Genomic DNA, 12,801 nt, shown 5'->3' with positions numbered 1-12,801 from the left:
TGCAGTGAGGTCACAGTCTGAGCTCAGGCTCAGAATTAGACTTTCTACCTTAGGGGCTGCAGGGCTGGGACCTGAGAAATTAGACGAACCATTAAAGTTAATGACTCATAGGTTATCATGTCATGGTGTCAAGGAACTTTACATGTTTTCCCTCAAAGCCAAAGCAAACTAAACTCAGAGAAGCATAAATGAAAGGAGAAAAGCAAGTGTTCAGGCTCACTGCAAAGTTAGTGACACATGAGGCTTGCTGAAGCCTGAGGTGGGCTGGGACATGGAGATTGATGGTCCATGCTTTTCACAGATGTGCAGTTGGGTGGGAAGGCCAGAAGTTGGTGGCTCCAAAACAAAGGCTGGGTGAACGGCCTTGGGAATCCTCCAGTAGATCAGTTACTTGGATATTTTTCTTCATGTAGCAGCCTGTGCTTCAACACATCTACAGCTTTTACCACAGTGGACAGCTCAGCCTCAGGAACCTGCTCTCCTGACGAGCTATTGCTCTGCACCCAGGAGGCTCCACTCCTGTTACCTTCAGTGTGGCTGTGAGGGAGAAACCAGTTCTTCCCTGGGTCTCCAATTCTTCTATTAAAAACTAAAATACAAAGTTTTTCTGTAGCTCTTGGGATATAAATATAATCATTCTCAGAGGAAGAGTTTGCTTTTTAAAAAAATGCTATTACACTGAAATTGCACTAAATCACAGTGAGTTTAAGTAACACACCCAGAGATTATCAGGCAAGTTAGTTGTGGAAGGGAGCAGACCATCTCAGACCATTGTCTCAAGGATTTTTTCTGTCCATAAAGATGAAAGATAATCAGATTTGCCAATTGTTTGTTACCAAAATAAAACCTGCTTTTCTCTTTTCATTTTAATGATTTACTAGTCAGTATTACCTTAGGCTGATGCTGAGCAAAATTTTGAATATCACCTGTTGCGCCTCAGATCTTTTTTATGATCTAGAATATTAAGGAAGATTTTAAGTATTTCCAGGACAGTCTGCCTCACCATAAAACCTGTGCTCCATACTCCAAAAGCAGATTTAGATGCTCTTTCTGTCACTATATTGCATGCTTTTTATTCTAGGCAGATTTTTTTCTCTTGCTTTTTCTTTTTTCCCTCTCAGTGGTTTTCCCAAATCACAGGCCCTTCTCTTGATGTCAGTTGTACAAATCTCTCTAGGCCACATGCTGCTTTGAGGGTGAGGCTGGTTTTAGTTAAGACTGTAATTGTCAGCAGTAGGGTGGGAGCAATGCGAGTCCACATCTGCTGAGCTCCTCTGTATTTTGTTGTTGAATTCCAGCAATTATGCCTGAAGTGTTACAAGTTTGCATGCTCTTCCCATAGGCGAGCCAGAAGGCAAGATGTCAAATATGGAGACCCCGTTGCACAATGCTGGGATGTGGAAGACAGTGAGTATTTTGAATCTTTCTTGCTCTTTTGTTGCTTTGACAACAGAGTTTGTTGTAAGGGTCTCTGTCTGCAAAAACTTGCCATGTGCAACAGAATAACACCATTATAGCAGTTTGCTTTCCTACACTTCCTATACATTACCCCTTCCACAGTTAAATTTGTAAATTTGGGGCTGATAAGAGACAGCTAGCACGGGACAACACCCTAGCATCCCTGTGTGGGTGACCCTCCCCAGCATCACCCAGAAGAGGAAGATGCACCCCTGACACAAAAACATCATACATATCCCTGCAAGTACCTAATAGGACATGTGTGATGCTTCATCCAGAAACAGGGGAGATAATCCTGCAAGGAAACCCACAGGGTTGAACAGGGAATACACCATCTTCACCCTTTCCACCACATACTCTTAATCCAAGTCCCAGGGCCCCGTTCCAGATGCCAAACCAGCCCCTTTCCCTCCCTGCAGCTACTTAAATACTCCTGTTATTAACAAGAGCCTAGCACTCCAGACCCCCCCTCTCCCCATCATCTCCCTCCTCCCTTTCCCACACCTTCTTTTCAGATGCCAAAGGGTCTGGCCTGCTCCTTTGGCAACTGCAGCACTTCTCTTACAGTGAGCACTGTCAGTATGAAATCCTGCGGTTGTGCAGCAATCTCTGTGGCGGCGTAAAATAAATGAAAAGCATTCAAAACCAAGCTTGGGTTTGTCTGGGGCTCTTCTAGCTGCTTATTAAAACAATCAACCCAGTCAAAACAGTATTGATTGTATCACTGCGTTGAACGTTTCATTTGGGATGAGCCACCGCTTTCCATTGATCTCTGGTTATTTTCGTGCCACTGTGGTGCGGGGTGCTTGCTGCAGATCTTGGCATGAGTCAGTGCAGAAATCAGAGCTGCTTGCCACAGGATCAAAGCCTTAAGTCTGCTGCACACTATAGAGGGCTCTGACTGTACATGTGTGCTTGCAGACATAGTTAAAAGTCAGGGTAAAATCTTATTTCCATTAAAGTCAATAACAAAACTCCTGTTGATTCCCAAGGGCCAGAATTACCTTGTTTGCTGCTTACCATGACTCTCCAAATAGTGGTATATGAGACTGTGCAAAGCTCAAGGTTATAGAAAACCTAGCAGAAAGGCTGACAATGTCACATTTTCCTAGGGAGGATAAAGACATGCTGGAAGAGATGGCTTTACTAGACAAATGTAAAATGACTCAGCACAGAAATTGGTATTAATCTTTTGCCCTGATGTAGCACCACCGATAGAAATTTTATCCAGCTGGAGATGACTCCTGTGTGCCATAAAAACATGAAGCTGACCTGTGCCACTCCAGGCTCTTGGCTTATGTATGCCATCTGTGATAATTAATAACATTATAGCCCCAAAACCTATTTAAATTCAGTGCTCCACTGTGTGAGATTCCCTCCCAGATACTTCATTGGCTGCATGAAGTTGTTTGGCTCTGCTGAAATCTCAGTGGCACAGTGAAATAAAAGAAAAGCATTTAATGCAGAGAGCTTGAATTTCTATAGATCTCAAATAGGTACCTATTATATTGAAAAAACAATCCAAAACTGTATTATTTTTGTTGTTGAGGTAACTTTTGATTTAGTAGACAGCACTGCTTTCACCTTCCTCTCTGTTATTGGCAGGGCTTTAGTCTGATAGTAAGGCAGATAAGAAATAGCTTTATTCCAATAGTAAGGCAGATAAGACACAGATAAGACAGACTGGAAAAGAAAATGGAGATGCAGAGATTAGAAATTACTTGCTCAGGTTTACAGAAGGCTGAGAAAGGAGCCCAGATCTGCTCATGACTCCTTCAGTGTTTGGTCTGAAACATACTACAGAGCATTTCAAATTATACTGAAGGAAGGTAAACTTCAGTTTACTTTAGCCCTGTGACTCCTTTGCAGTGTTTGAGATGAACAAACCAGACTGTACAATCTACTTTTAGCAGCTTTAGCTCAGGTTTAGTAGTTGTGTTACTTAAAGGAAAAATATGGGTCAGATTTTAAATTCCTCAAAGCTGAAAGGCTCAACTTTAAAATGGACCAAGTTTGTGATAGAGATTTTATTGACCACCTTAAAAAACAGTTGCACTGAAGGAAGGTTAGCAGCCACCTCTAAATCCTTATAGTTATCGTTTAAGCTAAAAGTTAAGTTTCCTTTTGCTTTTCTATAATTTACTCACTCTTATAGCATCTGTTGTGAATCAGGCTATTTTCCCATTGCTTTAAAAACCAGGTCAGGGTTAATCTCCTGTACCATGTTTGCTTTCCAGGCATTAGTCATGAAACTGCTGATGAAAAGGTGATTTTTGGCATTGAATTTAATTCAACTTTTCTGGAATGTATTCCTAAGTCCCAGCAAGCCTCTATTAGGTGGTATATTCAGCGCTCTGGAGAAGAACATCGAGAAGAGGTAAGTTATAGTCATCAAGGCAAGTTTCCTCTATAGAGAATTCAGCTGAGCATAGAAAGGCAGGAGTTATTGGGATTAGTTGATGTTTTACTTTTCCTTGCCTCACCTTAGGTATCGCATAGCGTTCTGGTATCACCATTTGGGGCATGCAGTGGGGAAGTGAGAAGCCTTGCATTGTGTCATAAGCAGATTTGGATATTTATTTTGACTTACATGTTTATTCTATTAAAAAAAATTAAAAAGATAAATTAGGTTTTAAATAGTGGTAAAAAATCAAAGTACTGAAAAAAAAAAAAAAAGCCCTTTTGTCCAGTAGTTAACACAGCCACTTCTGTAGGTATAATTGTGTTCAAGACCCTTTGTTTTAATAAAGTCTCTTCTCCATTTAGTGTCTGATTGCATTCCCTTATCATGTTAAGCAGTGTATCTAAGAATTGCATGTATAGTTTGCTGCTTCTTTTCATCTCTCCCCAGAGAAGAAATGGTCTGTGCAGTAAAAAGCATATTATTTGCTTTTTTCCTTGTTAGTGGAATCTGAGAATTTTTCTTAAATGGCAGTCTACACTGATGCAGAGATGTCAGGTTAAAGAATTGCACCTTGCATCTGGAGTAGAAAGCAGGGAGACTTCTGACAGCCCTTAATTCCTGCAGGAGGCAGGTCTGGGGTCCTCACTGGTGGAGAAACCATGGAGGAACCTCCAGGTCCCCACATACACCCTGAACAATTTCCTGCTGATTCCTCTCAGAGCTAATCACCAAGGGGCCCTCTGACATGCCCAAAAGGTCAATGTGCTGGGACTGATTTGGACTGGATTTGAGTGAGTTTCAAACCTCAGGATTTTTTGTAGCCTTTCTCTTACATGAGTGATTTTGTGTCTGAGGCCAGGTCCTGCTGTGATGGCAACCATAGCAACAGGGAAGGAGAAGGGAAAAGAACTGCCCTTTCAAATGAGTGGGTCCCAGGTGTTAGATACGCTTTTTTGTGAAATCGTCACCTGAGACAAAAGCTAGTTTAAAAGACAGGAACTATCAAACACCCAACTGGTCTTCCACTCTCAGTGGTAATTCATCCTATGAGATTTCTGAACACAGAAAATGTGCTGGTTCTTTCTAAAGGCTGGGGAGATTCGGGCCAGTGCAGGTGCCCGTGAGAGCATCACCTCTGGGTGAGACATGACTCATGGCAGTAGTCCCAGAGCTGCAGCCCCTGTAATGTCTTGGCCCAGAAAGCCAGAGTAAGGGTAAAGAAGGCATTTCTGATTTTCTACCAGATAAGACAAAAAAACCCACAAGGCTGTATATTGACTATGACACTGCAGTACTTCTAATTTAGTCCCCTTCTGCTACTCATGCTTTGAATTGGCAAAGATTCTTTTCTCTGCTGAGACTAAAAACTTCATTACTGTATAGACACAGTGCTTCCCACAACATGCACTAAACACCAAGAGATTACTGGTTTGGAATGCCACCTCTGACTTCCATTACAGTCCATACTTGTGTTCTGGTTTTCAGAAAAAGCTTCTGATCAGTCAGCCAAGCACGCTCTCAGCCACAGGTGGTTGAAGTGAAAACCCAGCTAGAAGTGTATCAGCCCTTAAAGACCCATGGGCATTCATTGTTTGTGCTTTAATTGATGTACTTTTAACTGTCCTGTACAGAAGACTCTGTGCTCTACTTCCCTAAGGCAGCAGTTTGTAAATGCACTTACATATTTGATCAGGGAAACAAGTGCTTGCTTAATTCTAACCATGTGTTTAAGACTCATTTTAAAGTAAATTTAAGCAGATAGTTAACAGGTTTTTGGATTTTTGTGTGTGTATTTTTTCTTTTTTCTGAACAGGAAGTTATGTCAAGTTTTGAGGAGACTCAATCATTTTTTTAAAATAATGTACTGCAACTATAGCATGTGCCTGAGCTTCTTAAAAAGAGCTACAAACTGCATAAAGCAGCCAGTTCCCTGTGAAATGTAATATTTCTGTATCATAAGAAGTCCCACTTTCAGGATTTGAAAGCCTCTTCTGAAGGGCTGCTTTTGAATTTTATCTGTGTCAATTTAGGGGGAAAAAAAAGTGTCAGTTGATTTTCTCATAAATCACATGCTCAGATAGGCCTGTGAAGGTCAGGAAGCCAAACTCAATCTATCCTTTTCATTTGATTATAGAACAAACTGCAGGTCAAACCAACTTTGGAACAAAGCTAGGGCAGGCTAACCTATATAGCATAGCCTAAATTAGAGCTATATTATTTTCTCCACACTTCGTATTTCCAGATTTCATTGTGGCAATGACCTGGCCTCTGCCACTTGTTCTGGGCCAAAAGCCAGTTACCTAGGCACGATGATGCCCACGGGCCAAGGATGTCCACGTTGAGAGAAAGGGAATGCATGCACGTGTGATGGCATTTGAAGCTCCAGCAAGCACACAGCATACATCTTTGCACATTAGCAGCCTTCCACAGCAATGTTTACTGGGCTTGTTCTGTGTAAACAGTCTGACATCTGTTTGTATGAGAAAAGTAAAGCTCTGCTAAAAGGCTAGATTAACCTTTGAGGCAAATTTAGAAGAAAATTTGAAGGAGAAATCTGCAGACAGATTTTCTACATTATGAATGCTAACAGTAGGCAAATAGCTTTTTACCACATATTGTCCCCAAAGCCATAGCAGTGTTTCTGTGATCTAGCTTTGATAAAATAGAAGTTGGAGCGCATATTCTGCAACTCCTTGGGGTGGTTTTGTTAGTTTGTTTTGTGTTTTTGCAGTCTTTGAGGATCACAGCCTATATAAACACATACGCAGACATTGATGATTACAGGATCAGATCACTTAAAGACAGTGTATAACTATTAGTTGTGTTTGATTCCTGACAGAAAATTGTTATAGTAACAGAATTTCTAGTATCTTGACCCAGGGTAGTTCCAGGGTCCTAAGAACCTGAACTCCTTCTGAGGAAACTCAGCTTGCACATCTGGAATCATTATATTGGGAAATAAAAATTTTAGAATTAAAAAAAAAATATATTTTTTGTTATTTTTAAAGATAAAGATATGAATTGAGAAATGCCACGTTTTCCAATGCATATACCTAAAATTAAATTCCTAATTTCATATATGGCTGCCTAAATAAATGACTGGGTCTGCAGAGATGCTGAAAAATCACTCCTCCTATTAGATGGAATAACGGTCTTTTCAGGTTCAAATGTCAATCCCTTGTTAATTTAGGGATCCAGAAATTGACATTTTCAGGTTGTCTAACTTGACTTATCAGTGAAAATTAATTCATTGGTATTAGAGCCTAATAAGAGGCCTTTCTAGAAAATCCAAAGTTCAGCAGAGTAATTGACTTTCTTTTCAAAGCACTTCGATTTGACAAAAATACCATATGTGACAGAAACAGCCTGTTCATATTTAATGTGTACCTTGATCTTTGCTCAGCCAATGCCTTAACATAACTTTTCCCATTACAATTATATTTTCTGCTTTCTCTGTCCCTTCCTACAGCAGATTTCTCATATAACACTGTACATTATTTTAGTGCATGTCTTAGCAGCGTAACTTATTGTGATGACGATACCATGCTTTGCAAATGACTCTGTGCACCTGGAACTTAGGTTACGGACTTTTAGTTCCAGGGCTGGAGCTGTAATGTCTCAGCAAGTCTTTAAACCTGGCTTTACAAAGAGATGGTTTTGCACTGTCCTGGACATGCACTGCAGCTTCCTGAGGGAAGGAAAAGGACAAAATCCAGACTAGATAGGAAGTGTTAGGCCCAGCAGGATGTCCCTGACATTTCACCCTTACGGTCATGGTTCAGAATGTGACTTCCAGGCAGAGCAACCTGTGGGGAGGGACAGGATCTCCTGTGGTACAGGAGCTGTCACCAGGTCATTTTGCTGCCAGTGGGAGTACATTTCCCTGTAGTTTGGGGCCATTTCAAGGTCAGGAGTCAAATATCTAGTGCTTTTGCGTTTAGTGTTGCTCACGCAATTGATCATGTTGGTTCCTGTGCATGCAGGGTTAGTCACTGAGATGAGGGAGAGCATTTCAGTGGCCGGAGTTCATAAAACAAAATGGGGATGTCCTCTCTTCATAATGTCTTAAACTGCTGAAGTTTTCTGAAGCTTAAAACAGATATTTATGTCTAAAAAAAAATCCTATGTGTTATGTTATGTATATAATAGGTATCAGAACTGCAAAAAGCAAATGCATGGCTCCCTACAGAGCCATTAGTTTTGGTGACCCATGGCTCTGAAAATTATTAGCCCCCCTGCTTTAGGCTACACTTCGCCCCGAGCCTCCTGCAGCTCCAGGTCTGCCAAATTGCCACCTCCCCTTGCAGGGGACAGAGAAAACCATATGGTCTGAAGTGTCAGAATAGGTGCAGATCGCCTTTAACTCTCTCCTTCCTGCTCTATTCATATCTGGGGGTGAAAATAACCCACCAAAATGCAGGACGACATTCCAGTTTCTTCTTCAGTGGTTCTCACCCTTTCCATATTCCTGCCCCACAGCCCTGGGCTGTGTTTTTCTGACAGACCCAGCTTAACGACCATCTGATGGTTTGGTAGGTACAAGAGTTTGACCCACTCTTGGACAGGATATCTTTCCAGGCACAAGATTGTGACCTAGCTCCCCCACTGAAGCAGAGATGTTGTTTCCATTTCACATTTTAACAGTCCAAGAAGACATTTTTCAGTTTATCTATGACATGTTTCCATATCTTTTAGTGTCTGGAGATTTTTGCATCAGGATGATGATTTTCTGTTACAAATATCTGGTCAGCAGCATCTTATGAAAAAATGTCCCAGATTCCGTGCCAGTCCTGAAATCTAAGAGTTGAATGACAGCTGAGTAAGGAAGAGGACATAGAGGACATACACCAAGGACTGAGTTTCCAGTAGTATCTTCTGTTAGAGGAGTGCAGTTCAGGGTTTGAATCCTTAGGTCAATAAGAAATAAATCAAGAGAGCGGGAAAAAGAGAATAATTCTGCAGCCTAGGGACTACTTACAGTTCTCATGCCTTTGCTCTTTTATTTTATTATATGACTCATTATTTCCCCCACCACCACCACCTTGAGATTCGTAAGTAAGACTAATATTTTTGACACTTTTCTGGGGGAAGAAAAAAAAAAACCACCTCTGAACTGAGATACAGCACGTGATATTTCTGCTTTGATTTAGATATACCAGGAGTGTAGGGTTTTAAAATTTAGTCTCCGAATAAGAAGTTAGGTTCACCTTGAAAATAGGAATCATGCATTTCCATAATGACATTGTATCAACAACATGTTCTTTATTTTCCTGTGGCTTCTTGGTAAACAAAAAAAAATGTTTTGTTTTGGTTTTTTTTTAAAAAAAAAAAAAAAAAGAGAGAGAAATTAACTCTACAGCTGTGTTGGAGTTCAATGATTCTTTTCCCAATATAAGAGAAACAAAGTCATATGTAACAGTAACGCCAAAATAAAACCAACCCAGAGTGATCCTTATTTCCAGTCAAATGATGAGGATGAAGAAAACAATAGAAAAACAAAGAGAAATGTGAATTTTCAACAAACATTCTTCATTTTCCTTTCTCTCCCTCCAGATTTGTTCAGGGGTTGCAGCTAACCCATGATTAGTCCAGCTTTACCTCTAACATTTTTTCACATTTTGATTAATGAGGGAAGGCAGGCTTTGAAGCTGCTTTCTTCTCCCAGACAGGTGCAGTGTTTTAACTGTGAAACAGTTGACATGTGAATTATTTGTAAAAAGGGAGCTATCTAAACACATCATTAGCAAAGGACAAAAGGCTTTGACCTAACCTGGTGCCACAGCATTTTCAAATCCTTGGTTGTTCTCCAACTTACTGGTTGTTTAAAGATTTGCCATCATTACTGGCAATGGCTATTCTTCCTCCATTGTTAAATTCAGGTTGTAAAAATCAGGTGTTTGATTTGCATGGGCATCTTTTCCCTTTGCCAAATATTGCCAGTATCTATCTATGGCATGTAATGTCAAGTAATATAATTTTAGGCAAACGTATGTGATTATCATGAAGGATAAAAAGTGCAATTTGTTAATAAGATATTGTCAAAAATCTGCTCCCACTCCACTAAGAAAATAAACTTAATGGTAATCAATTGCTTTAGTTTTGTGGTTTATAATTTGTTCCCTATTGAACAAAACTATGTCCCTCACGTTTAATTTTTATTGTGTGCTCAAATTTAAGAACATGTCAACAAGCTTTTATGAATTAAAGCCTTTGTGCTTCTGAATTGTTAAATCCTATTTACAAATATTTAAGGAGAGTTATTGATTATGACTTGAGGAGGAGGGGAGAGCAATGAATCTACAGCTGACCAAAACAAAATGATGTATTTTATCTAACTAGTCTTTTCACTCTGCTCAAAATTTAATGGAATATATTTTACATCTATAGGTCAGGAACCAAAGAACACATTAAGCATTCAAGTGAAAGGTTAAAGATCTACTACCAAGTAATGAAATGCCAGGTGTTTATGAAACTCCAGAGCCCTGTGGGGGGGAAAGTAGAGAGGAAAGACAGGAAGAGTTCTGAACCTGTGGGTAAAACAACATAAACAGGATACCAAAAAGAGAAGTGAGAGAGGAAAACAGTAATGAAGTGTTGCTCAATACGTGTGAAATCGGAGCCATAATTTCATCCTGCCGGAGGATAAGAAAGGAATGAACAATGAAGGCACAGAGAAGGAGGTGACAGTCACCGTAAATCAATATCCAAGGTTAACACAGGACATTCTGTAAGAATGCTGCTTCATTAAAAATAGGAGTCGTGATGGGCTGGGATTAAGGGACACAACCAATTTAAACTCTGTTAGCTTTCTCTGCCGTATCCCACAGCAGATGGGGGGGCAACTCCGTCAGTTAACACATTTACGACTAGAAAGTGATGGCTGCTACACAAATGGTAAACACTTATGAGTAGCAGGGTGCTGGACTTGGGGGTCCAGTGATCTTTTCAAGTCAAGATCTGCCATTATTCTGCCTTCCTTTCACCAAAAATAGTAGGCAAAGCACTACTGAGGGCTCTTTGGACTGGCACCCAGCCAGCTGAAACAGCCAGCTGGAGGTCTTCCAAGTGTAGGAGGTATGCAGCTGTCAAGACGCTCTAGACTACAATACTGGCAGAGCCACCGATAGGCAGATGCTACTGCTGCAATTGCATCAAGCCCTGAGCTCAAAGACACCCGTCCTGTTTTCACTCAATGTGGGAACTTGGTCTTTACATAGTGCCTCATGAAACCCAAATGTCTAGAAATTAGCTGCTTCTTCCCACCCTTTTCCCTAAATTTCTCAAACCTGGGTCTGCATGTTGAAATGAAGTCTGGGCAGAAGAAAGAGGAGCTGCCTTGTCGTACTGCAACAGCCAAGCCTCCGAGCACTTCCACCTGGCCCCTGCTCCTTCTTTCTGTGAAGTGCAGCACCGCAAGGAAACGCATATCCTAGATGTAATTCTGCCTACAGCTACTTATTAGTGGATTTGTTTATACATTTAGTGTTCCTGTTTTTACTGTAAGAAAGGTACACTTACTAGGATTGAAGTGTTACTAGCAGATAAAACTGAGGATTACTGTCCTATGCTGTAGGTTCTGAACGTGGAAAAGTGGTCTTCTAGTCTGTCTCCGTGCTATATTCTGTGTATGTGCTTGTGCCTTGACAACGATTTCTCTGGTTTAAACTCAGTGTAGTAAATCAAAAGTAGCTTGTGCTCATGTAGCACCTGTTGTCAGGACAATCGATTTTCCAGGAATTTCCTGAAATTAGCATGATTTCACCCTGCTGGTGCCAAGTAGGCATGCTTATATACAGTTTACAAACAAGGAAACTGAAGCTTGGGGTTGACTCAACACTGTTAACTGGTGGCAGGAGCCAAAAAATACTTGGCCACAGAACCAGGCAGCAAAAGCCATGTTCTTACATGTTCTTTTGTAGAAGTTGATTTCTTGTCTCTGCTGTATCAATGATAATAAACAGGCCTCTATCTATCTATCTATCTATCTATCTATCTATCTATCTATCTATCTATCTACCTACCTACCTACCTACCTATCTCTATGTTACTGAAGACTGTTACAGCTGATACAGTAGCAAGCCAAAGTCTCTCTCTCTCTCTGTGCATTTATTATATATATGTGTATTGATTTTTCTGGTGATCTTGAAAAAGTATCTCAAATTATTTAACCCTTCCAAAGTCATTATCATCAAAACTTAGAAAAGGGTAAAGCTAAAAGCCCTGGGAGATCATCTCATCCATCTTTTTGTTCCAGAAGACCCTATTATGATAAAGTAGTAGTGAGTGAGAATCATAACAGATGGAGAATCATATGTATGTATACATTTTTTCCCATGGAGTAGAAAAGGGAATCATGTGCAGATTTTTTACATAAAGAAACAGTATGTAGCTTACCCACTGTGAATAAATCTAATTTAGTCATCTTTATGCCTCCCTAATCTTCATCCTCTGAAGTTTGCTGGAGGGTCAGATGTGTACTCTGGGAAATTTTCCAGATTCTGTGTTGGTTCTTTGCCCCAACTCCCCCCTTCTTAAAGCCCACTACTCAGCCTTGTGCTGAAGTTTTTCTACATTATAACAATGCCACCAACAGTGCTGAGGCTGCGTTTAAGGCCCTGGCTGTGCTGTGGGCTGAGCAAGCAGCACTCCAGGTCCCTCCGTGCCATTGCGTGCTGCAGCCTCTGCGTGGCAGCAGAACACAGCTTGCCTGGGAGGTGGCAGTTTTGGACCAGACCTGGATCATTTTCAAAGGAAATGCTGGTGTTGGACACTGGGAGTTAGGGCTCTGCTTTCTGCTTCCACTCTCTGCTACTAATCTTTATATGGTCTTTGGCAAATCACTTACTTTCTATGTTTCCCAGCTGCAAAAATAATTAGGTGCTCAGTGCCCCATCCTGCTTGTGCTTTTTTTTTTTTTTTTTTTTTTTTTTTTTTTTTTT

The 12,801-nt window shown here is 40.6% G+C and overlaps 1 protein-coding gene across 2 annotated transcripts in view; it reads left to right on the top strand.

Moving 5' to 3' along the window:
* Positions 1-12,801, top strand: part of SEMA3D (semaphorin 3D) — a 143,208-nt gene that overhangs the window by 128,495 nt on the left and 1,912 nt on the right. For both annotated transcript variants that reach the window (XM_026866126.1, XM_026866119.1), the window contains exons 16-17: positions 1,343-1,407; positions 3,696-3,835. In XM_026866126.1, coding sequence (XP_026721927.1) covers positions 1,343-1,407; positions 3,696-3,835 — 205 coding nt within the window. The remainder of the gene's footprint in view (positions 1-1,342; positions 1,408-3,695; positions 3,836-12,801) is intronic.

The sequence above is a fragment of the Athene cunicularia genome (assembly GCF_003259725.1).
Source record: "Athene cunicularia isolate RWA chromosome 1 unlocalized genomic scaffold, athCun1 chr1_part2, whole genome shotgun sequence".
Classification (NCBI taxonomy): domain Eukaryota; kingdom Metazoa; phylum Chordata; class Aves; order Strigiformes; family Strigidae; genus Athene; species Athene cunicularia.
The sequence above is the reverse complement of the archived record's forward strand: the minus strand, read 5'-3'. Positions and strand labels throughout refer to the sequence as shown.